Source organism: Mus musculus, chromosome 5, assembly GCF_000001635.26.
Source record: "Mus musculus strain C57BL/6J chromosome 5, GRCm38.p6 C57BL/6J".
NCBI classification, from domain to species: domain Eukaryota; kingdom Metazoa; phylum Chordata; class Mammalia; order Rodentia; family Muridae; genus Mus; species Mus musculus.
Window position 1 is genome coordinate 21,316,295 of NC_000071.6, and position 26,450 is coordinate 21,342,744.

The window sequence follows — 26,450 nt, forward strand, 5'->3', positions numbered from 1 at the left end:
TAGAGTCCTCTTTTGGTGGTACACAAAACTAGTCAGGCAGCTTGATACTGGGTCCTTTAGCTAGTAGTCCAGATGGCCAACCAACTATAGACATTTATGCAATCGGATTTGCTCCTTAACTGCCAGATCTGACTCTTTAAACCCAAATATCTAGCTTAGTCCTCCTGCATACTATATACTATATACTGCATAGAGGCCTATTGTCTAGGCTCTTTCCAAATTGGCTGGACCAATTATCCCTCTGCCAATCAAACAAAACAAAACAAAACAAAACAAAACAAAACAAAACAAAACAAAAAAATTGACTAGTCTTGGGCTAGAAAAAGATGTGGGAAATATTACAGGGTTATCAGCAGTCTAAGGGGATAACACATCTTCAAATTGCCACCCCACTGTCCCTTTTTTTCTATTGATAGCAAAAGCACAACACTTTTACTTTCATAGAGAGCCCTGAGCTTAAACAAATGGAGATGTTGTGTTTTCATATCCACCTCTAGTAGAAGCCTTTGATTCATGGCTTGTGCCTGAGTGAGCGCATCCAAAGACACTTTCAGGAGCAGCTCTGTCTTCTTCAGATTCCGAAAATCTCGTTCTTTCTCTCTTTGCTTACGAGAAAGTTCATCATGGTAGTTCTGCTTGTCGATGAGACAGTTCCGTAGATTGATATCCAAGATCCCTCTGTTCAGATCAAGCGTGAAGATCAAAGTGACTTGTCTTATACAGTTTTCTAAGCTTATCAAAGACAGCATGCTCAAGGTTATACACAGAAGTTTTTTCACATTACAACCATAAACCATAAGTGAAACCCAAATCAGCTACTTTTGTGTGTTGGTATCATTTAGAAGTATAATCTTATAAATTAAATGTAATGATAGGCTGGGGAGTCATGGGTTTCGAGTTTCCTTCCTTGAAATTTTACTTTAACGTAAGAAATAAAGTAAAGGCCAGTGGTAGAGCAATTGCCTACCAGGGCAAAGTCCCAGGTTCAACCTCTAGCATTTAAGAAAAGTCAGGGGATAGGAGAGTCTATAGTTGGAAAAGGCTTGCCACACAAACAGGATTTGAGCCCCCTATATCCATGTAACAAGCTTTAACTGATAGAACCCACTTGTAATCTGAGTGCTGGGGAGGCAGAGACAGCCAGATCTCTGGAGCTCACTAGCCAGCTAGCCTAGCCTAATCAGGGAGTCCGAGGTCCTAAGGAGAGGCTCTGTCTCAAAAGACAAGGTGGATGACACAGAGGTTGGCCTCTGATTTCTATGAGCTCATGAATACATGTGGATACCCCACCCACACATACACAGAGTCGGAAGTAAAATATTCCAGTATGGAATCACACCATGAAATCTCCCTCATCCAGAAAATGCTGGGATTATGTCAGAAATACTACTCACTGATTGGCAAGTGTCTGAATTACTTGCATATTTCAGCAATATAGTTCCCCATAAACTTACAGTCAACAATAGATTTTATTCCTAAGTTCAGAATCATAGAATTGAGGAAATTTTAATTAAAGAATAGGAAAAATATTTCAAAGTGCTTTGATGGTACATTTAATTAATGGTTAAAAATTGACTTATAATTCTACAACTTGTTATTGAAACAGCATACAATCAATTGGTAATATTTTGAATCTTCAGGACATCATTGATTAAAATTTAAATGACAGAATGTGCAGAAATATAAGCAACCTTTCAGCTAGCGAGGAGGCTTCGTTCTCTTTGGTTAGTTCCAATAGTTTAAGCAGTTGGCCATACTCTCGTTCTTTGACTTCTAGTAAGGTTCGCTTGCCCTCAACTTCCTTCATTATGTCATCCCTTTCTTCCGCAAGAGTGTTGACTTTGTTTTCAAGCTTCTTTAAAGAGTCACTTAGCTCTTTCAACTCAGATTCCAAGACAATATTTTTCTTCTCTGTTTCTCTGTAGGGAGTACACACAGAAGCAGAAGTAAGAGGGCTTATTTTGAGTTCATGCTGTCTCTACCTATTATCAGACAAAAATATACTAGTCACAAGTTTACTGAGCTTAGAAGGATGTAAAGGTCAAAGATAGGAGATACTTGGAGGTGTGATTGTTAGCTTTCTTCATCAACTTGAATTGCATGGGAAGAGATTCTCAGTGAGGAATGATCTCCATTGGGTTGGCCAATGAGCTTGTCTGTGGGAGACTGTCTTAAGTAAATTGATGTGGGAAGACACAGCCCACTGTGTGTGGCACCATTCCTTAGGCAGGGAGATCCTAAATTGTATAAGAGGGAAGAGATCAAGCTGAGTACAAGCAGGCAGAAGCATATAAATTCTTTCCCATCTCTCTGCTCTTGACTATGTGTGTCATGATTACTGTTGGAAATTCCTGCTTTGATATCCACTCGATGATGGACTGTGTTCTGGAAATGTAAGCTGAAATAAACTGCTTTCTTCCCTAAGTTGTTTTCTGTCAGGGTATTTCATCACGAGAGAGAGAGAGAGAGAGAGAGAGAGAGAGAGAGAGAGAGGGGGGGGGGGGGAGGGGGGAGGGAAAGGGGAGGACAGAGGTGGAGGGAGAAGGAGAAGGAAAGGGAGAGGGGAGGGAGGGACAGGGGATAACTTCCTAGAATGCTCCTGAAAACAGGCATTTGCCCATTCTCTTTTCTCCTCAGATGGCACTCTGTCACCTGTGGTTTCTGCTCCCATTGTGACTAGCCTCCAGGACCAGACTTGACTCCATTAACTTCCCTTCTGGTGACCTTGGGTTTTAGAATCACCACTGCTCCATTTTCCTGTATTCTTTTAAGAGCAGTTTCTAGAGTAATCACGTTATTTCTCAAGAATATTTTTATATGCACCAATCTTGTATTTCTTTTTGATCACTGAAATCCTAAGAGCTTCTCAGCAATCTTCATACTCAAGTCTGCTCTAGTTGTCTGAGGGTGAATCTATGCAAAGGGAGGAATTGCCATCATTTGGGCTGCGGTTGTCTGAGCATCATTTGGGACCATGAAATTTAAGTTCAAATGGTTAATCCCCAGCCTTGATGAAGTCACTGGTGGTCTCCATAGAAACAGAATTTATAAGTTGAAATAGAATTATTATCATTTGCTGTATTATTTTCTTTTAAAGAACATGAATCATAGAGCCCATATGGGACCAAGATCAGGTATTTTCAAGATTATAACTTGTAAATATTATAACATAGACACACATTATTTGGGAGAGGTAGCCTAGGAGGGATTTAGAATAAAAATATTAAACCATACACTTTTTTGCGTGTCATTTTTTCTATCTCCTTTGTAATTTGTACAGGAACACTTTGATGGTGGACCACGTCATCCTGGTAAAGAAATACAATCATGGTAAGTTGTGTAGTCAACTATGCAAGCAAATTAAATGAGAGAAAAACTAAATTTTGTAGAATTCTTACCATCTACCCTGTACACTTTGTTTCCTCCAATATTCACACTGGCCTTATCAGGTCATTATACTTGTTACCATCTCAAAAAGCAGATGACAGAGTAGGACAGCTACAGGTGCCCCTCTAAGATTCCCTCTTCCCTCATGTGAGAGAGGTGAAGGAAGTATGGAGAAGGCTGTGGCCAGTGACTAGCTGATGTAATGATGTAATGATTGATGTAATGATGTAATGATGTAGCCACATGGTCCTTGGCTCAGGCCTCGGTGGTTCAGTTAAAGATCTAGGGTTCTTTCTGGTGCCAGGCCAAGACTAGAGTTCTACAGCAGAAACAGTATCTAGCCCATCTTCTTTAGCTCTATCCCACTCCACTGTGAACTCCATAGATTCCTCCTACATTAAGGGTCTTAGATACTGCTTCCAGGGAGCCCAGCCTCCGACTGTGAAGGAGACAAGAAAAACAAAAACCAACAACAAAAGAAACCAAACACATGGCCTACAGTTACACGGGTCATACATGCAGGGCCAAGGTTGGAGGCTAAGCCTGTGGACCTTCATGATCTGCAAGCTGTATGCATTAGTGGAAAGTTCACTGTAGGTATTCCATTAGGGGTAATGAAAGAGACCCTGCTTATCTGAGGTGCTCAGGAGATTGTGAGCTCTGGAACCACACGTGAGTGTGAGAGCTAAACACCACACAGCACTGACAGGATGAAGTGCTTCTCTGTGGGATCCTGCTTAATCCTGGAGCAGATCCAGGCTTTACAGGGCTGAAGTTTGGCAATTTGAAGCCCCTCTTCAAGTAAAAAGCTACAACTTCTAACTTAGGTACAAGTCCTTGGAAGAGATTCCTAGACGCGATGTGCTGGAAGCTGAAGCTCCCTGGGTTCTTGGCAAAGGACTCTCTTCTTAGTTCCTATACCCCAGATAAGATGGGTATGTGGTAAGAGGGGAAAAGGTCAGAAACAATCATGAGTATTTTCTAGGCCAATGAGTTTTGGGAGTTGTTCTTTAAATAATTTAAATTGTTTTGAGAATTATTATACATTTTTCAAAATAAAATTAATTGCAACTAATTGCTTCCTAAAACATTAATATATGCTCCTAGTCACTTTTACAGTTAAAGGAAGAGTGGGATCAAGCATACAAGTATAAGGCAATACAAACAGATACAAGAGGGATGAACATTCTCTGCCTTTCAAGAAATCGTCTGTGTTTGTGACCCTCACTGCAAATGTTGGTGGCCCATTTGCCAAGTCTAGGCCTGCAAATTACGACAGCTTTTGTGAGCTTTCACATGTCTTTTCTGATCAAACACCCCCATGCCCTTTATACATTCTCAGAATTTAAGTTGCATTTGACAGAGTCCCTAGCGTTTGTGTGACAGCTCCTTTGGTCACGTAGAGTAGCTACTCTCCATCCCTAGGTTTTTATATCCACATAGGCACCACGTTTAAACAGTCATGGGTTGTCGACAACGTACCTTCAAGCCAACCTGATACTCCATCAGCTCCTCCAGCTCCTTCTGCTCCCTCACTAGCTGCTTCTGCTTGAGCACCACATCTTCCCGCAGGTTTTTGATCTCCAGTCTCCTCTGAATCACCTCCTTGCGCAGTTCCTCAGTGCTTTCTTTCAGGAGCCTCGTCTTCTTCTCTATTTCCTTGAAGAGTCATGAGAATGGTCAGCTAGACAGTCCAGGTGAATGCTCATCCACTTTAAAATGGGACTAAAATCAAATCGCATCCACCGTGTCCACTGGACATGTTCTAAGACTCGTGATTCCCAGGAAGTTCAGGGGAACTTATTATGCCTGATACCTTCACCCACAGCATGCGATTATACCATGTTAACTAAGCATGTGACGGTTTTGAAGTACTTTTTAAAATTGAGTGCTTCATATTTTAAATGTTTTCTGTGTTAATTTTTATTTCATACTAAGAAGCACTGTGAAAATGTACATTCTGTTTCCTTGTAGCGTTGAGATTTGACAAAGTCAAATGCAAATCATCTGAATATCTGTCTTGTGGTTAGCCTAAGTCATACACGGCGGCTAACTATGAGGAGGCTCGAATCTCCACACAGTAGCACCTCAGCATCCTCCGTCAGGCTCACGGGACACTTGGTTTCCTCTGCCTTATTATCTGGAGTGGGCTTGACTTACAGATAAACACCTTCTTATATTCAGAAGGGCTATCTGCTAATAATAGCCAAGTGGATAGATTGATTAGCCTGCTCTGAGTTTTTGTTGAGATTCCTACATACTGCTGGAAGGAGTTAAAATAAGTTACCTAAGTCTGTAACTAAAATTCAAATTTAAATTGCCTCCTCTTCTCTCCTCCTCTCCTCTCCCTCCTCTCCTCTCCCTCTCCTCTCCCTCTCCTCTCCCTCTCCTCTCCCTCTCCCCTCCCTCCCCTCCTCTCCTCTCCTCCCCCTCCCCTCCCCTCCCCTCCTCTCCTCCCCCTCTCCTCCCCCTCTCCTCCTCCCCTCCCCTCCCCTCCCCTCCCCTCCCCTCCCCTCCTCTCTTCTCTTCTTTGACTCTGTCTGTCTCTGTCTCTCTCTGTGTGTCTCTCCATGTATGTCTGCCTGCCTTGCTGTTTTGGGTCCACATAAGGTCTCAGCTACTGCTGCAGTGCCACGCCTGCCTGCCTGCCTTTTGCCACGAAAGCCTCTACTGACCCGTGTAATCATGGGCTCTAAATTATATACTTTCTTTTCCATGTTGCCTTGGTCATGGTGTGACAGTGATGTGTTGTCTTTATGAACCAGGTCTGAGAAGCTCAGGACATTCTGAGTGCAGTAACAACAGAAGAGATGTTCTTAAGTGACAGGCACAGAAACTTATTTTCTTCTAGAAACAAAGCAGGTACTGCTTTGTGACTAAGCACAGCCTAGTGTAGACACCAGCACAGAAAGCCTATAGCATGCCTGGCTTGGGCCTGCTCACAAGGATGTCCATCTTCCTCGTGGCATCTGGATTATTGGTGCTTCAAATGTCTCAGGGTGTGCTATTATTTTTAAAGGGATTTTTGAATACAGCTGAATTTAATAAACTCTAATACTTACTCCTGGCTTAGGTATCTTCTCAAATTCCTTTAATATGATACTCTTTTCTTCTGTTAAGCTGCCAAAAGAAAATACCATGTTTGACAAAATGTACCAAAGAGTAAGCTGTTTCTGTCCTGCGCCTTCCTGTTTTCTCTCTCAGAGGGTTCCCAGGCTGTCTCCTCACATCCTAGTGCCCTCTCTCTCAGAGGGTTCCCAGGCTGTCTCCTCACATCCTAGTGCTCTCTCTCTCAGAGGGTTCCCAGGCTGTCTCCTCACATCCTAGTGCCCTCTCTCTTAGAGGGTTCCCAGGCTGTCTCCTCACATCCTAGTGCCCTCTCTCTCAGAGGGTTCCCAGGCTGTCTCCTCACATCCTAGTGCCCTCTCTCTTAGAGGGTTCCCAGGCTGTCTCCTCACATCCTAGCCTCTCTCAGTGATGGCTCTGACGCTCCTTGGCCTTTAGGTGTTTCCTTCTGCCCACACTCCAGCAGCAACATATGTTCGTACCTAATACGCCAGCTCTCTGGGTATGTTATTATAAGTGTCCTGGATCATGGGCATCCCTGTGGATTAGGACTCCTCCCAGGCAGGCTCTGGACTTTTTCCTGTCTACATGTTTCTGCCTTGAATTACTACTGGGGCCTTCCAAAGGCTCTGCCTTGCCTGACTTCACCCTTGCCCCTGATATTCAACCCTCCGTCAGTTCAGTGATTTTTAGCAACATGAACAAGATCCCATCAATTTTCTGCTCAATAACATCTAGTCAAACCTGGACCAAGTTGAAACTCCACATCATCTGCCTCTCCAGTCTTGCTGCTTGACACATTTCCCTCTCGCCAACTTGGTCTTCCTGAATCTGTTCCAACCGCAGGCTCTCTGGCCTGCCCGATTCCTCTGCCTGGCTTACTCTGGATCATCCTCCTAACACAGTACTAACAATCCCCACCAGGCTTGTTTTATTCTTCCATGTGTGCTCCTCGCTGCCTGGTATTTTGTCATGTGTTAGCTCTGCAAGGACAGAGACTTTGCTCTTTTTACACTGCGCCACCATTGCTAGAAGATAGTTGGCACTTGATAATTAGTAGCAGGAATATAGCGGATGGTTCCAAGTTGGTTTGATTCCTATTTCCATTCTTTGAAATACATAATTTGTATACTAAATAAAGAGTCACACAGAGAAATAGAGCTGCTGGAAGAATGACCCATTGCTTCATGTTATTTACATCTGAGTTGGGAAAGTACCATGGACATCATGAAGGGAAGACCCTGCAGATGTTCACAGCTGTGAATAAGGGTCATCCCAAGAGCTCCCACATTTTACATGACATTTGTATTCCTCAGGAATGGTATTACAGAGAAGCACCACTGAGAGACATAGAGCATTGGAGCAGAAGAAACTAAGCAGAGGCTCTTGGAGCATGTGTGTTTAGTCCCTGTGACAAACACACTTTATATCTGTCATATCCTTCCCTCTTCCTGAGTACATAAGAAGGTTGCATTTTATAGCTTCCCTTGCATTTGGACTGGGGACAATGGAGGGTGATTGTCACCTGCCTTCCCAGCCACACTGAATGGAAACCACTTGGCAAGCACACAGGATGGGGGCTGTTTGACTTTCACTGAACTATGTCAGAACGAGAAACACACTTTTCCCTTCCCCACCCCCCTTTTTAAAGATAGGGCCACTCCCAACCAAAAAGCAAACACAGGCTGGTCCAAAGCCTCTGGCACCTATGTAGCAGAAGGCTGCCTTGCCTGACCTCAGTGGGAGAGGATGCACCTAATCCTGTGGAGACTTGATGCTCCAGGGGTGGGGGGATATCTAGGGAGGGCATCCCCTCAGAGGTGAAGAGGAGGGGGTGAGGGGAAGAACTCTTCAAGGGGGGACCAGGAGGGGGCCACAGTTGGGATATAAGTAAATAAAATAATTACATCATCATCATCATCATCACCATCATCATCAACATCATCATCATCATTATTATCATCAACATCATCATCATCATCATAACCCTAGCTGTTCTGGAACGTGTTACACAGACCAGGCTGGTCTTGAACTCGCAGAGACCCACCTGCCTCTGCCTTCTGAGTGCTGGGATTAAAGGCGTGCACTATCACACCAGGTCATAAATACACGTCACATTCCTCTACAGCCACAGTAAGATTTATGTACTATTGTTTCCCCGAGGCACTGGAGCCTAACCTTTCTATTCCCCTTTCTGTTTCCAAAGTTCCAGTGACAAGCAATGATTTCCAAGTCAGTATCTCCAGCCTTGGAACTTCTCTCAACTGGCAAGTTTTCACTTCTCAACTCTTGGTAGACAAAGCCAGACTTTTCCAGTTAGAGTCCCTTTGTTCCCCTCTGAAGCCTCACATTGTCTACCCCATCTCGTGTCCAAGTGCACAAGCCGGGGAGTTACTCTTGAGTCTTCTCCACTTCTTGCCTCTTTTGCGGTGTGAGAGCTTTTTGCTACTGTCCCATGGGCTTCTCAGGTTCTCTCTCTTTACTCTCTCTGTTTTCCAGACAGAGCATTTTCTATTTATCTTGGAGTCACTGACTTTTCTTACTTTCAATCTTCTGTTCACCCATCGGTTGATTGTTTAACTTTTCAGTTACTGTATTTCTCAGTTATAAAATCCCCACATGAACAACTTAGAAGTATTTGGCTGCATCTAAGACTGTGTTTTGGGGTTACTTTTGTAGTGAAAAACTGAATCAGCTGGAAATAAATGACATCGAGAGATGTTCTTCTTAAGATGCAGCTTCTGAGACTTTTGTTCCTCCGTTAGTCTTGATGTTTGGAGTTGTTTTTTGGTGTGTGCATGTAAAAGCTGCAGGGAGGTCTTTGTCACTTAACTCAGGAACCTCTAGCATGCAGGCTGACATCTGCTGTCTCTTAGGCAAGCTGAGCTCTCTTTGCCTGGTTCTTCATATGGGAAAACTGTTGAATGGTTATGTGATGGGATTCTAGGCTTTACTCAGAAACATGAAAACAGTTAATATTTTGGCTTTAGTAGACATGGTTCAGTTCAGGTCAGGTCAAAAGATCCAGCCAATGCTGCTGGCAACTATGGTTTTTAGACTGATTTAATTTTCAGCACCTTTGCATTGCTAGCTAGAGCTTTCCTGTTGGGACCTGGAGAGCTGACTGACCACTTAGCTAGTTCTCAAAGTTTCTGCGGGCTGTGTGGGATCAGATCTACAAATATGCAGCTTGAGGGTAAGCCAGGAAGTTCATGAGCAACTAGTTTATATCCATAAGCTTTGTCTAACCCCTCATCAGGAAGCTCAGAAGAGTTGGATTTTTCTCTGTTGATCTCTAGGGTAAACTTGGAGGGTTTTATCAGAATCTAAGCAGCCTGGGAGAATTAAAACACCCAAGTCTAGTTGGCTCTGACTTTCTGGGTGAAAGATGGAAAATAATTCCATCTAATACTGCCCTGCCTCTCCTTCAAAGGGCTAGAGTGGACAGGAAAAGCGCCATTAGACTCACTCAAGCTCTGATGCCTGATCACAGGGCTATCTGACGCTTCCCCTTCTCCAACGATTCCACCCCCTGCTGCAGTCTTATCATCGCAGCGCCTTCTCCATGCAATGCTGTGTCTGGTCAGCAAGAGAACACAGCCAGACTTAAAGCATCTAGAATCACTTAACTCTATGATGAGATTTGGGCTGGGTGGAGCATTGTGGTCATACTGAATCAAACCGATCCTACCAATTAGAAGATCCAGGAACAAGGAGCCACGGGTAGACACACATCTGTGCATCAGGTTTTATTCTAGCATATTTTCATTGGTAATGATGTACATTAATGATAGTTTCATGATGCCTGACACATGGAACCTAATATAAATGAGCACAGATTCAAGCTGACTTTTTTCAGTTTTGAGTATTTACCACTTGGTCCTTAGACTTATCTTTTCCCTTCACCTGCTACACAGCACTTTGGGCATGCTGCCACCAGGGGGTGTTTGAGTGCTGCCAGCCATTGCTGATGAAGGAAACAATGGTGGTAACTAACATGAACCCAAGATAAGGGCTTGCAGTCTTCTCTTTAAATAGATACAAAATGGCGTTTTCTTTGAACAAACAGAATGGTTAGTTATCTAGGACTGTGAAGGCTGGTTGTATTCCTATTAAGGAATTTCTCCTTTAAGAAACAGGGACTTTTATTTCCTTTAAAAGGTGCACTCTTCTATTCTCAAAGAATAACACTGTGTACCATGGTGGTCCTTTCATTCTTCCATGTATGCTTAGTAAAATTATATTAACTGCATATGCATGGTTGAGTGTATTTTTGTCGAAATTACATAATGTTTTCCTAGTTGCTAAACAGATTCCACAATTAGTAATTGAATAGTTATTCTCAGGGTTTTCTATTGGGAGGAGATACTATGATAAAATGATTCTAAGCATTATTTATCACACACCAGGCCTATCCTATGCAGGAATCTACACACATTTCTACGCTCCATAGTTTTGCCAGGTTGTGCAAAAACAAACAAAAAACAAAAAACAAAAAACAAAAAACAAAAACAAAAACCAGAGATAAGTACTTCCCCCCAGCACAGTTCTGGCTGTGACAGGTATGGGGACTCCAGAGTTGATGCCAGGCAACAGAATACAGGAATACAACCTGCTGAAAGACAACCAGCTTTTCAAAACTTCAGATGACGTTCAATTTTTAATTTTTTTAAAATTTTTTTATTACGTATTTTCCTCAATTACATTTCCAATGCTATCCCAAAAGTCCCCCATACCCCCCCCCACTCCCCTACCCACCCACTCCCACTTTTTGGCCCTGGCGTTCCCCTGTACTGGGGCATATAAAGTTTGCGTGTCCAATGGGCCTCTCTTTCCAGTGATGGCCGACTAGGCCATCTTTTGATACATATGCAGCTAGAGTCAAGAGCTCCGAGGGACGTTCAATTTTTTACATTTGTAAATAATGTCACAATGTTGACAGATTACATTTAACCTGTTTTACTTTTTTTTTTTTTTAGATTTTCATTTTCGCATGGCATTGCTGGGACAAGACTGGATTTTGTTATGGTAATACATGCCACATACTAGAGTGAGTACATGTTAACTCTTAGCCTCATATTCAAATAACCCTTGTTCTCTCCTAACTGAACAAACCTGCCTGAAGGCTACAATCACTAGTCACTGAAACTGAGAGAATCACCCAGACACCAGGACATTCCTGCACATGCCCAGCTTGAGGGTTGCTGCTCTCAGTCCATAGCATGCTGGAGGTCACTGATTACTGCCTTGCTTCCCCAACTGACCAAAGCTTGTCAGAAAATGTCAGAGTTAGACCAAGAAACAAGTTGTACCGACTGCCCAAATTTCAAGAACTACTGGAAACCAGGGAAACTCAAAAGGCAACAGGAAAGGGGAACGTTGGAGAGAATATTGGAACCTTTATCAGAGAAAGCTTTTAGAAAAATAACAACTTCCTTGGTTGCAAAATAAGCTCTCTGCAGTATGATTTAACTACTTATTTATCTATATTTAAGTATGATCCCTAAACTAAAACTGTGTAACACAGATTAATTATTAACTAATCAAAACAATTTACTAACCATTAGCATCTATTAAAAAGCTTAATCTGTGTGAAAACAGCTGTTGGGCCTGGTGGCCATGCCCTTAATTCACCTGGGAGGCAGAGGCAGAGGCAGAGGCAGAGGCAGAGGCAGAGGCAGAGGCAGAGGCAGAGGCAGAGGCAGAGGCAGAGGCAGAGGCAGAGGCAGAGGCAGAGGCAGAGGCAGAGGCAGAGGCAGAGGCAGAGGCAGAGGCAGAGGCAGAGGCAGAGGCAGAGGCAGAGGCAGAGGCAGAGGCAGAGGCAGAGGCAGAGGCAGAGGCAGACAGAGCTCTGTGTCTTTGAGGCTAGCCTGGTCTGGTTTTTGAGACCCTGTCTCAAAAAGTATAAGAAGAGGAAGGAGACAGAAGAAGAGGAAGAGATGGAACAGGAGGAGCCAGCAGTGGCAGCAGCCAGGAGGAGAGAAGCCAAAGTAAAAGTAACTTGATGTTGCTCTTGCCAGTCACCAGTGACTCAGACGTTCCTGAAGATGCTGGGGTAGAGGATGTTGGCCACTTGGGCTTGTATTATTTAGGCCCTGAATACAATGATAGTTTACTGTGCTGAACTGACCAACATCATCTGTATATTTGGATGAATAGCATTCTCTCATTGGCTTTGCTTATTTTTATCTATGGATGGAAATGCCTACTTTTTTTCCCCCGGGAGTGTTGAGTGGATTTATTTCTGTACCACATAATATCAAGTGTGTGAAGGCAACAGACAACAAACACAAAGCCCATTATTCTTCCCTGGAATTCCCTTTGCTAACAAAATTGTTTTTATGGAGATGAGCTTATTAATTCTGGAGATATTGATATTAGAGGATACAGGAGGTCTGCTCACTGTAAAGTGCCACATGCTTTTGTTCTCATCCATCGTAAGTGACAATACACCACCCTTCCCCTATCTTAAGGAGCTTGGTGAACAGTCTGCCTGTCTATACCTAAAAGTCAAGAAACCCTCCACCCCCACCCCAATTCTTTTTTCTTGGCAGGAATACTTGGAAATTTTAAACAATTTAAAAAACCAGCTGACTTATGTGTTCTGTACCCTTTCACAAAATGTCACGAATTCCTATTTGCAAGACTAATGAACAACCACCAATTGTTTTAATTTCATTATTTTCTTCAGCTGAAAGAGTGCTCACGGAAATAGCTGGTTTTCCCTTTATAGTTCTATCTGGAGAGTCCTAACAAATTTAGACTGAAAGACACATAGAAAAAAAAAAAGCCGCCTATTTTTCTTTTTCTTTCTGAATAGAATTCTGTTCATTAAACTGCTTCCTTTATCTATCTCTCAGTTGAAAAAAATAAGCCAGAAGGAAAAATCTCAAGGTCCGGGGGTTCGCATGGTTGCCTGGAAGCCACTCAGGCATTTGCTGTCTCCATGCAGGGCTGAGTTATGTTGTAGTGTCTGAATTCTACATACTGTTAAAAATAGCCAAAGCTCTCCACCTTAAATAGAAACAGACTCTAGGAGGGCAGGTTCAACTTTCTTCCCAGCACCCAGGCACAGCACTGGCACATCACAGCTCAAAATTCCAGTCACCATGCAGAGGTGCAAGCTGAACTTCCATGGAAGCAGGGGGTATTTGGGAAACAGGTTCACTCTCCCACTGGCACCTGCTTTGCTTCACTGAGTGAGTCCCCTCTAGGTCTGTATAAGCAAATGACTCTTCCATGAGGATGTCACTTTTCTTTAGTAAGAAGGGACAAAAGTTAACTTACAGGGTCCTGTGGCTGCTGTGTTAGAAGATAAAGTGAAGGGATGTGACCTGGGTGCCTAGCAACATGATGTCAGGAGCCACAGCTATCCAGGAGACAGGAAAAGAGAGGGACAAAAGAGGAAGGGCAGGAGAGCAAAGAGGCCGCTCTGTTCCTCCCTCCCCCCACCTCCCACCTCCCAGCAGTTTCCAAAGCTCCAAACATGGAAGGGATTTCAGTTTCCAGAGTTCTTTGCCCAGCTCTTGTGTGATCTTTTAGTGAAGGGAGCCAAGGGGAAATGTAACCGGGCTTGTAATTGTTAGCTCAGACTTCTTATACCTAAACCCTCTCCCAAATTAACTTGTCATGTGGAAACAGCCTGTCTCCAACAAGTAGAGACCTCACCTAGTCAGCCTGCACAGACTGTGGGACAGTGGAGCTGTCTCCAGGGCGGCCCCGGGGGCTCACCTAGTCAGCCTGCACAGACTATGGGACAGTGAAGCTGTCTCCAGGGCGCCCGGGGACTCACCTAGTCAGCCTGTACTGAATATTGTACTCCCTTTCTTGCGCTGCCGTGTATTCATTTTGGTACTTGAGCAGCTGCTCCCGAAGTTTGCAGACCTCAGTGGTGAAGACGTTGGGGAAGTCTTCGGCCTGCTGCAGACAGACCTGCTGCTGCTGGATCTGCTCCGTGAAGCGCTTGGCGTTCTCCAGTAGCTGCACCTCAGACTCCTGCGTGCTGGGTTTCAAAGACATTGAGATATTGATAGGGGGGACGTGTGTACCTTCAGGACACCCCTCCTTCCCCCCGCCCCGTATTCCTGAGAGGATTTGGGGGTAGGATGGGAACATGTCACAGATGTTCCTACTCCTGGATTCAGTTTGATCAGTCATACTAAGTCTCAGCACTGGCAAGAACAAGGCTCAGCGACTAGCCTGAGTCACCCACCCTCTAGCTGGGAGAGGTACACAGTCAGCTGCAGTGTCCCCTCATAAGTTCCTCCAGAGGTCCCTAGATCCAGAGTAGGGGCAAGCAGAAGCAGAGTAGAGGCAAGTAATCCAAAGGATATTCCCTCTGACTTTGAAGAAAGACCAGGGCTCCCAAGGAAGGGGAAAAAAAAAAGTAATGGGCCCCTCAAATAACCCAGAAATTCTTTTCTTTTCTTTTTTCTTTCCTTTTCTTTTCTTTTTCCTTTTTTTTTTTTTTGTGCTTTTAATTCTCTAAGTAAGACTGAACCAAGATCTTTTTTCATTACAGATCTAAGACATTAAGCACTCTTTTTAACAGCCATTAGTGGGAAACTAGGAAAAATTCCCCTATAAAATTATGCACATTAATCAGCTTTTAATCCTGCCCTGATGCTTGGCTAAAAATAGTCTTGACTATCACAGAAAAGAGAGTTCCTAAAAACCCAGCTGTATTCTGTGACCTTGTCCCGGTTTAAAGAAGTGGCTGCAGATCTGGATAGATAAGAAAAGTTATACTTGACTGATCCCAAGAATATTCCAGAAGTCTTGCATGTTACAAACTAGTACTGGCACCCAACTTATAGTCTACATGGCCTATCTGTCTCAGACACCCTCACATTAGTGATCCCCTACCCAGCAGCCATAGGCAGGCCTTTGCTATTTTATTTTAAAGCTAACACCTACTTCTATGTGTGTATTCTATTAAATGTTCTTACCAAGAAAAATCTCTAGGTTTCAGCTTATTTGCAAAGATGTCCTAAAACAGGATTGAGGCTGTCTTAGCTGAGGTAACAGGCTTCCCTTACCCTATTTTCTCACGCTTTACTGTGTCATGTGTTTAGTGGCATCCAGCCAAACATTTATCGGAGCCTCATATGTTCCAGGAACTATGGTAGGTGCCAGAGAGCAAGCAGAGCAATACTGGTGAAAACTCCTCCAATTTCCGGGAATGGAAATGGGAGCTGTTCTCTTACGCTTCGGTGCTCTTGTATGTTAACATTGTGTTCATCTGGCATAACCTGGGCTCCTTACAATGACAGGTCTCCAGGCCCTAGAGTTCTTCCACATGGAGAGGAGGGCAACACAGAAGTGAGCTTCCAGTCAGAACATAGGTGGTAGTTTACACATATACTCGTGTGACATACAGTGTCAGGAGGAGAGAACTTAACTTCTAATGTAGTCTTGTGGAAAGCTCAGTCGATGTGGGTTCAGTACTTCCAACCCATATCTGCCTGCCTGCAGCCCTAGCCACAAAAACATAGTGTCTGCTTCACTGTGCTTTTCCAATGGGCTTGAGAGAGAGTGGTGGGTTTTGTAATAGGTAGAGAAGGAAGTAAAGGCTCTGGAGGAGGTAAACTGTGAGCAGCAGAGGGGAAGTAGCTATTTCACAACACAAGCTGGAAGCAGAAGATGTCACTACATAGTTTTGGTCCTGCACTGATAGCTTGTCACTAAAGAGAAATAGCTTCAATACCCAGTGGCAAGTAGTAGGCTCTGGGCAAAGCTGATGGCTTATTCTGTGGATGCCCATCTTCTGACCTTCTACTGACTTGAACTTAAGCTCTCACAGAACTATACTTCTGAATGACAATTGGAGAGGGGTCTTCTTGTCCAAAGTATCTTCAATAGTCATCATACACACATCAGCGCCTACTCTGCCTGAGAAATGCACGTTTGTCATCTCAAAGTTCAAGAGCTCTTTTCTTCAGGAGTAATTCCTAATGAGTGGTGCAAACAAGTGGACAAGTACCCTGGCTTTGTCACTTCCTGGTAGCAGAGCTGTAATTGTTCTCTAGTCAGAAGTCTGTGACACTGGGCCCACAACATGAGCCACAGATGACCCCATCCACCTGGTTTCTTCCTTTTCAGTCTCCCTTCTTCACACATTCACAACCTCTTCTTTAGTGATTTCTAAAACCACCTGAACTCTGATCTTTGCCCCAGATTTCAGAGAGAAGACAAATGAAGACAGGTCCCATTTGTTATAAGGAAGAAGTACAGAGACGATAAAAGGTGACTCCTTGCTGGCAAAGAACATACCTCACCACTGTATCGTGTAGCAAGGTGTACTTGGCTTTCAACTCTGCCATTCTGGTTCCAGGAAGTTTTCCCTTGGAGTGCAGCTATTATAGAGAAGATAGATTACCATTAGCCATCACTGTCCTTGTGCCTATGGAGGAACATAGGTTATTTTTAGCCATCACTGTCCATATGCCTGTGGATGCACATAGGTTACTGCTAGCGATCACTGTTCGTATGCCTGTGGAGGAGATGAAAAGACTCATATATGTCTTCTAAAATCTTTCAGCTAAGCATTAGGAGGACTACATGTGCAGCAATGTGGCCCATTCAAAAGCAGCTGGGTATCACAGAGTAGTTCCAGCCTGCCTCTTGTAAGATCTTTGTTTTTGAACAAGTCTTTAAACTTCTCTAGGCTATGATTTCTTCACCCAGAAACTCAAGGAATGAAATATCTTCTTGTTCTAAAAGTGTATTTCTAGGGTAAGCAGACATTTTGAGTTGTGTGGACTACCAGGACGGCTGCTTGTTGAGAGAAGGCAATTCTGGAGCAGGAGCTGCACACCAGTCACTTCGCTCAGAAATGCAGGGGTTATTTTTTAGCTTACCCAGGATCTTGGGATCACTGGTGAGTGGAACGTAACATCTATTCCAAAACAACCCAGAGGGACTTGGGCCAGCAAGGACAGGGACACAGGAAACCCACCTGACCAGCGGCCTGACCAGCAGCCTGACCAGTGGCTGAAGTTCCTTCCAAGCACTGCGCCACCTTGGGCACAAAATCAGCAGATGGTCCCAAGTCCCCAGATGACTCTCCACGCAGCAGGCGCCCTAGCACACCCAGGATCTTAGGATCACTGAGGAAAGTCGGCCTCCAGAGAGGGCTCTGACCCTGGGACTCAGGTGAGAACTCCATCTTTTATCCCGGGTCTCTCAGAGACCAGTCCACACAGGAGAGAGCACATGGGCCTCAGAAGCAACAGAGCTTCTTAGACAGGGTCCCTTGCCTGCAGAGAATGCTCTGACCACTGGGACTCAGGAGAGAGTTGGACTCCCAGGAGACCTGACAGAGGGTAAGAGAATCACAGGAGGAACAAGCTACAGCCAGCGACAGCTAGAACATCTATGTCTTAGACAGGGTTTCTTTTCCTGTACAAACATCATGACCAAGAAGCAAGTTGGGGAGGAAAGGGTTTATTCAGCTTACATTTCCAAATTGCTGTTCATCATTAAAGGAAGTCAGGAGTGGAACTCAGGCAGGTCAGGAAGCAGGAGCTGATGCAGAGGCCATGGAGGGATGTTCTTTACTGGCTTACTCCCCTGGCTTGCTTAGACTGCTCTCTTATAGAACCAAGAAGGACCAGCCCAGAGATGGTCCCACCCACAAGGGGCCTTTCCCCCTTGATCACTAATTGAGAAAATGCCTTACAGTTAGTTGGATCTCATGGAGGCATTTCCTCAACTGAAGCTTCTTTCTCTGTAATAACTCCAGCTGTGTCAAGTTGACACAAAACTAGCTAGTACAATCTAACACCAGAGATTACCAGATAGCTAAAGGAAAACATAAGAATCTTACTAATGGAAACCAAGACCATTCGGCATCACTACAACCCAGTATACCTACCACAGCCAATCCTGAATACCCCAACACACCCGAAAAGCAAGATTTGTATTTTAAAATCATATCTCATGATGCTGGTAGAGGATTTGAAGAGGGCATTAATAACTCACTTAAAGAAATACAGGAAAACATTGCTAAACAGGTAGAAGACCTTAAAGAGGAAACACAAAAACCCCTTAAAGAATTACAGGAAAACGAGATAACCCGGCCTGATCCGGGGCACAAGTCCCTTCCGGTCCACTGCAGCACCGGGGTCCCTGGACCGGGGAGTCTCCGGACACCCGCAAGGACTCACACAGGATCCGCCACGGGATCCTAAGACCTCTGGTGAGTGGAACACAGCACCTGCTCCAATCCAATCGTGCAGGACCCGAGACTGCATTAATTAAGGAAGCAGATAACCCGGCCTGATCCAGGGCACAAGTCCCTTCCTGCCCACTGCAGCACCAGGGTCCCTGGCCCGGGGAGTCTCTGGACCCACACAGGATCCGCCACGGGATCTTAAAACCTATGGTAAGTGGAACACAACTTCTGTCAGGAGGTAGGTTCAAACACCAGATATCTGGGCACCTTCCCTGCAAGAGGAGAGCTTGCCTGCAGAGAGTACTCTGAGCACTGAAACTAAGGATAGAGCTAGTCTCCCAGGTCTGCTGATAGAGGCTAACATAATCACCTGTGGAAACAAGCTATAACCAGAGACAACTATAACAACTAGCTCCAGAGAATACCAGATGGTGAAAGGCAAACGTAAGAATCCTACTAACAGAAATCAAGACCACTCACCATCATCAGAACACAGCACTCCCACCCCACCTAGTCCTGGGCACCCCAACACAACCGAAAATCTAGACCTGGATTTAAAAGCATATCTCATGATGATGGTAGAGGACATCAAGAAGGACTTTAATAACTCACTTAAAGAAATACAGGAGAAAGCTGCTAAAGAGTTATAAGTCCTTAAAGAAAAACAGAAAAACACAACCAAACAGGTAGAAGTCCTTATGGAAAAACAGGAAAACACATCCAAACAGGTGATGGAAATGAACAAAAACATACTAGACTAAAAAGAGAAGTAGACACAATAAAGAAAACCCAAAGTGAGGCAACGCTGGAGATAAAAACCCTAGGAAAGAAATCTGGAACAATAGACGCGAGCATCAGCAACAGAATACAAGAGATGGAAGAGAGAATCTTAGGTACAGAAGATTCCATAGAGAACATCGGCACAACAATCAAAGATAATACAAAACACAAAAAAATCCTAACTCAAAACATCCAGGAAATCCAGGACATAATGAGAAGACCAAACCTACGGATAATAAGAGTTGATGAGAATGAAGATTTTCAACTTAAAGGGCCAGCAAATACCTTCAACAAAATTATAGAAGAAAACTTCCCAAACCTAAAGAATGACATGCCCATGAACATACAAGAAGCCTACAGAACTCCAAATAGACTGGACCAGAAAAGAAATTCCTCCTGACATATAATAATCAGAAAAACAAATGCACTAAATAAAGAGAGAATATTAAAAGCAGTAAGGGAGAAAGGTCAAGTAACATATAAAGGCAGGCCTATCAGAATTACACCAGACTTTTCACCAGAGACTATAAAAGCCAGAAATACCTGGACAGATGTTATACAGACACTAAGAGAACACAAATGCCAGCCCAGGCTACTATACCCAGCCAAACTTTCAATCACCATAGATGGAGAAACCAAAGAATTCCATGACAAAACAAAATTCACACATTATCTTTCCACGAATCCAGCCCTTCAAAGGATAATAACAGAAAAAAAACAATACAAGGACAGAAATCATGCCCTAGAAAAAGCAAGAAAGTAATCCCCCAACAAACCAAAAAGAAGACAGCCAAAAGAACAGCATGCCAACTCTAACAACAAAAATAATAGGAAGCAACAATTACTTTTCCTTAATATCTCTTAATATCAATAGACTCAATTCCCCAATAAAAAGACATAAACTAACAGACTGGCTACACAAACAGGACCCAACATTCTGCTGCTTACAGGAAACCCATCTCAGGGAAAAAGACAGACACTACCTCAGAGTGAAAGGCTGAAAAACAATTTTCCAAGCAAATGGTCTGAAGAAACAAGCTGGAGTAGCCATTCCAATATCGGATAAAATCGACTTCCAACCCAAAGTTATCAAAAAAGACAAGGAGGGACACTTCATATTCATCAAAGGTAAAATCCTCCAAGAGGAACTCTCAATTCTGAATATCTATGCTCCAAATGCAAGGGCAGCCACATTCATTAAAGACTCTTTAGTAAAGCTCAAAGCACATATTGCACCTCACATAATAATAGTGGGAGACTTCAACACATCGCTTCCATCAATGGACAGATCGTGGAAACAGAAACTAAACAGGGACACAGTGAAACTAACAGAAGTTATGAAACAACTGGATCTGACAGATATCTACAGAACATTTTATCCTAAAACAAAAGGATATTCCTTCTTCTCAGCACCTCATGGGACCTTCTCCAAAATTGACCATATAATTGGTCACAAAACAGGCCTCAACAGATACAAAAACATTGAAATTGTCCCATGCATCCTATCAGACCACCATGGCCTAAGGCTGATCTTCAATAACAACATAAATAATGGAAAGCCAACATTCACGTGGAAACTGAACAACACTCTTCTCAATGACACCTTGGTCAAGGAAGGAATAAAGAAAGAAATTAAAGACTTTTTAGAGTTTAATGAAAATGAAGCCACAACATACCCAAACCTATGGGACACAATGAAAGCATTTCTAAGAGGGAAACTCATAGCTCTGAGTGCCTCCAAGAAGAAACTGGAGAGAGCACACACTAACAGCTTGACAACACATCTAAAAGCTCTAGAAAAAAAAGGAAGAAAATTCACCCAAGAGGAATAGACAGCAGGAAATAATCAAACTCAGGGGTGAAATCAACCAAGTGGAAACAAGAAGAACTATTCAAAGAATTAAGCAAACGAGGAGTTGGTTCTTTGAGAAAATCAACAAGATAGATAAACCCTTAGCTAGACTCACTAGAGGGCACAGGGAAAACATCCTAATTAACAAAATCAGAAATGAAAAGGGAGACATAACAACAGATCCTGAAAAAATCCAAAACACCATCAGATCCTTCTACAAAAGGCTATACTCAACAAAACTGAAAAACCTGGACGAAATGGACAAATTTCTAGACAGATACCAGGTACCAAAGTTAAATCAGGATCAAGTTAATGATCTAAACAGTTCCATATCCCCTAAAGAAACAGAAGCAGTCATTAATAGTCTCCCACCCAAAAAAAGCCCAGGACCAGACGGGTTTAGTGCAGAGTTCTACCAGACCTTCAAAGAAGATCTAATTCCAGTTCTGCACAAACTATTCCACAAAATAGAAGTAGAGGGAAGTCTGCCCAACTCATTCTATGAAGCCACAATTACTCTGATACCTAAACCACAGCAAGATCCAACAAAGATAGAGAACTTCAGACCAATTTCCCTTATGACTATTGATGCAAAAATACTCAATAAAATTCTCGCTAACCGAATCCAAGAACACATTAAAGCAATCACCTGACCAAGTAGGTTCTATTCCAGGGATGCAGGGATGGTTTAATATACGAAAATCCATCAATGTAATCCATTATATAAACAAACTCAAAGACAAAAACCACATGATCATTTCATTAGATGCGGAAAAAGCATTTGACAAGATCCAACACCCATTCATGATAAAAGTCTTGGAAAGATCAGGAATTCAAGGCCCATACCTAAACATGATAAAAGCAATCTACAGCAAACCAGTAGCCAACATAAAAGTAAATGGTAAGAAGCTTGAAGCAATCCCACTGAAATCAGGGACTAGACAAGGCTGCCCACTTTCTCCCTACCTATTCAACATAGTACTTGAAGTCCTAGCCAGAGCAATTCGACAACAAAAGGAGATCAAGGGGATACAAATTGGAAAAGATGAAGTCAAAATATCACTTTTTGCAGATGATATGATAGTATATATAAGTGACCCTAAAAATTCCACCTGAGAACTCCTAAACCTGATAAACAGCTTCGTTGAAGTAGCTGGATATAAAATAAACTCAAACAAGTCAATGGCCTTTCTCTACACAAAGAATAAACAGGCTGAGAAAGAAATTAGGGAAACAACACCCTTCTCAATAGTCACAAATAATATAAAATACCTTGGCGTGACTCTAACTAAGGAAGTGAAAGATCTGTATGATAAAAACTTCAAGTCTCTGAAGAAAGAAATTAAAGAAGATCTCAGAAGATGGAAAGATCTCCCATGCTCATGGATTGGCAGGATCAACATTGTAAAAATGGCTATCTTGCCAAAAGCAATCTACAGATTCAATGCAATCCCCATCAAAATTCCAACTCAATTCTTCAACGAATTAGAAAGAGCAATCTGCAAATTCATCTGGAATAACAAAAAACCTAGGATAGCAAAAACTCTTCTCAAGGATAAAAGAACCTCTGGTGGAATCACCATGCCTGACCTAAATCTTTACTACAGAGCAATTGTGATAAAAACTGCATGGTACTGGTATAGTGACAGACAAGTAGACCAATGGAATAGAATTGAAGACCCAGAAATGAACCCACACACCTATGGTCACTTGATCTTCCACAAGGGAGCTAAAACCATCCAGTGGAACAAAGACAGCATTTTCAACAAATGATGCTGGCACAACTGGTTGTTATCATGTAGAAGAATGCAAATTGATCCATTCCTATCTCCTTGTACTAAGGTCAAATCTAAGTGGATCAAGGAACTTCACATAAAACCAGAGACACTGAAACTTATAGAGGAGAAAGTGGGGAAAAGCCTTGAAGATATGGGCACAGGGGGAAAATTCCTAAATAGAACAGCAATGGCTTGTGCTGTAAGATCGAGGATTGACAAATGGGACCTCATGAAACTGTAAAGCTTCTGCAAGGCAAAAGACACAGTCAATAAGACAAAAACGCTACCAACAGATTGGGAAAGGGTCTTTACCTATCTTAGATCAGATAGGGGACTAATATCCAATATATATAAAGAACTCAAGAAGGTGGACTCCAGAAAATCAAATAAACCCATTAAAAGATGGGGCTCAGAGCCAAACAAAGAATTCTCACCCAAGGAATACCGAATGGCTGAGAAGCACCTGAAAAAATGTTCAACATCCTTAATCATCAGGGAAATGCAAATCAAAACAACCCTAAGATTCCATCTCACACCAGTCAGAATGGCTAAGATAAAAAATTCAGGTGACAGCAGGTGCTGGCGAGGATGTGGGGAAAGAGGAGCACTCCTCCATTGTTGGTGGGATTGCAAGCTTGTACAACCACTCTGGAAATCAGTCTGGCGGTTCCTCAGAAAATTGGACATAGTACTACCGGAGGATCCAGCAATAACTCTCCTGGGCATATATCCAGAAGATGTCCCAACCGGTAAGAAGGACCCATGCTCTACTATGTTCATAGCAGCCTTATTTATAATAGCCAGAAGCTGGAAAGAACCCAGATGCCCCTCAACAGAGGAATGGATACAAAAAATGTGGTACATTTACACAATGGAGTACTGCTCAGCTATTAAAAAGAATGAATTTATGAAATTCCTAGGCAAATGGTTGCACCTGGAGGGCATCATCCTGAGTGACGTAACACAATCACAAAATAACTCAAATGATATGTACTCACTGATAAGTGGATATTAGCCTAGAAACTTAGTATAGCGAGATATAAGGTACAATTTGCAAAACACATGAAACTGAAGAAGAATGAAGACCAAAGTGTTGACACTTTGCCCCTTCTTAGAATTGGAAACAATCACCCATGGAAGGAGTTACAGAGACAAAGTTTGGAGCTGAGACAAAAGGATGGACCATCTAGAGACTGCCATATCCAGGGATCCACCCCATAATTAGCCTCCAAACAATGACACCATTGCATACACTAGCAAGCGTTTGTTGCAAGGACCGTGATATAGCTGTCTCTTGTGAGACTAGGCCGGGGCCTAGCAAACACAGAAGTGGATACTCACAGTCAACTATTGGATGGATCACAGGGCCCCCAATGGAGGAGCTAGAGAAAGTATCCAAGGAGCTAAAGAGATCTGCAACCCTGTAGGTGCAACATTATGAACTAACTAGTACCCCAGAGCTCTTGACTCTAGCTGCATATGAATCAAAAGATGGCCTAGTCGGCCATCACTGGAAAGAGAGGCCCATTGGACAGGCAAACTTTATATGCCCCAGTACAGGGGAACGCCAGGGCCAAAAAATGGGAATGGGTGGGTAGGGGAGTAGGGGGGGGGGTTTGGGATAGCATTGGAAATGTAATTGAGGAAAATATGTAATAAAAAAAAGGAAAAAAAAGAAACAACAGTAAAAAAAACAACAACAAAAAACAAAACAAAACAAAATCCTCTACCTTAAACAGAAATAGTCCAAAGTATTCAGAATATACAAAAGAATTACTGGAAAACACAACCAAACAGGTCATGGAATTGAACAAAACCATCCAAGATCTAAAAATGGAAGTAGAAAAAATAAAGAAAACCAAAAGGGAGACAACTCTGGAGATAGAAATCCTAGGAAAGAAATCAGAAACCATAGATGCGAGCATCAGCATCAGATTACACGAGATGGAAGAGAGAATCTCAGGTGCACAAGATATCATAGAAAACATTGACACAACAGTCAAAGAAAATGCAAAATGCACAAAGATCCCAACCTAAAACATCCAGAAAACCCAGGACACAATGAGAAGACCAAACCTAAGGATAATATGTATAGATGAGAATGAAGATTTTCAACTTAAAGGGCCAGTAAATATCTTCAACAAAATTATAGAAGAAAACTTCCCTAACCTAAAGAAAGTGATGCCCATGAACATACAAGAAGCCTACAGAACTCCAAATAGCCTGGACCAGAAAAGAAAGTCCTCCTGACACATAATAATCAGAACAACAAATGCACTAAATAAAGATAGAATATTAAAACCAGTAATGGAAAAAGGTCAAGTAACATATAAAGACAGATCTATCAGAATTATACCAGACTTCTAACCAGAAACTGTGAAAGCTAGAAGATCCTGGGCAGATGTTATACAGACCCTAAGAGAACACAAATGCCAGCCCAGGCTACTATACCCAGCACAACTCTCAATTATCATAGATGCAGAAACCAAAGTATTCCATGACAAAACCAAATTTACACATTATCTTTCCAAGAATCCAGCCCTTCAAAGGATAATAAAGGAAAACTCCAACACAAGGAGCGAAATTATGCCCTCGAAAAAGCAAGAAAGTAATCCTTCAACAAACCTAAAAGAAGATAGCCTCAAGAACAAAATCCCAACTCTAACAACAAAAATAACAGGAAGTAACAATTAATTTTCCTTAATATCTCTTAATATCAATGGACTAAATTCCCCAATAAAAAGACATAGACTAACAGACTGGCTAAATTAACAGGACCCAATATTTTGCTGCTTACAGGAAACCCACCTCAGGGAAAAAGACAGACACTACCTCAGAGTGAAAGGCTGGAAAACAATTTTCCAAGCAAATGGTCTGAAGAAACAAGCTTGAGTAGCCATTCTAATATCGAATAAAATCGACTTCCAACCCAAAGTTATCAAAAAAGACAAGGAGGGGCACTTCATACTCATCAAAGGTAAAATCTTCCAAGATGAACTCTCAATTCTGAATATCTATGCTCCAAATGCAAGGGCATCCACATTCATTAAGGAAACTTTAGTAAAGCTCAAAGCACTCATTGCACCTCACATAATAATAGTGGGTGACTTCAACACCCCACTCTCATCAATGACTCATCCTGGAAACAGAAACTAAACAGAGACACATTGAAACTAACAGATGTTATGAAACAAATGGATTCAACAGATATCTACAGAACATTTTATTCTAAAACAAAAGGATATACCTTCTTCTCAGCACCTCATGGTACCTTTTCCAATCCTGACCATATAATTGGTCACAAAACAGGCCTCAACAGATACAAAAATATTGAAATTATCCCATGCATCCTATCAGATCACCACGGACTAAGGATGATCTTCAATAACAACATAAATAGAAAGCCAACATT

At 42.6% G+C, this 26,450-nt stretch overlaps 1 protein-coding gene across 1 annotated transcript in view, besides 1 other annotated feature; it reads right to left on the minus strand.

The window, feature by feature from the left end:
• Positions 1-26,450, minus strand: part of Ccdc146 (coiled-coil domain containing 146) — a 132,256-nt gene that overhangs the window by 23,873 nt on the left and 81,933 nt on the right. The window contains exons 3-9 of the mRNA NM_029195.1: positions 16,726-16,808; positions 14,246-14,455; positions 6,450-6,507; positions 4,870-5,046; positions 3,235-3,308; positions 1,692-1,919; positions 492-678 (exon numbers count right to left, since the gene is read on the minus strand). Of these exons, the coding sequence (NP_083471.1) occupies positions 492-678; positions 1,692-1,919; positions 3,235-3,308; positions 4,870-5,046; positions 6,450-6,507; positions 14,246-14,455; positions 16,726-16,808 (1,017 nt within the window). The remainder of the gene's footprint in view (positions 1-491; positions 679-1,691; positions 1,920-3,234; positions 3,309-4,869; positions 5,047-6,449; positions 6,508-14,245; positions 14,456-16,725; positions 16,809-26,450) is intronic.
• Positions 12,860-14,817: an enhancer, noted in NCBI's record as "VISTA enhancer mm186". NCBI's record gives its function as "enhancer in: heart[3/5]" and the evidence as "EXISTENCE:transgenic organism evidence [ECO:0001131][PMID:17130149]".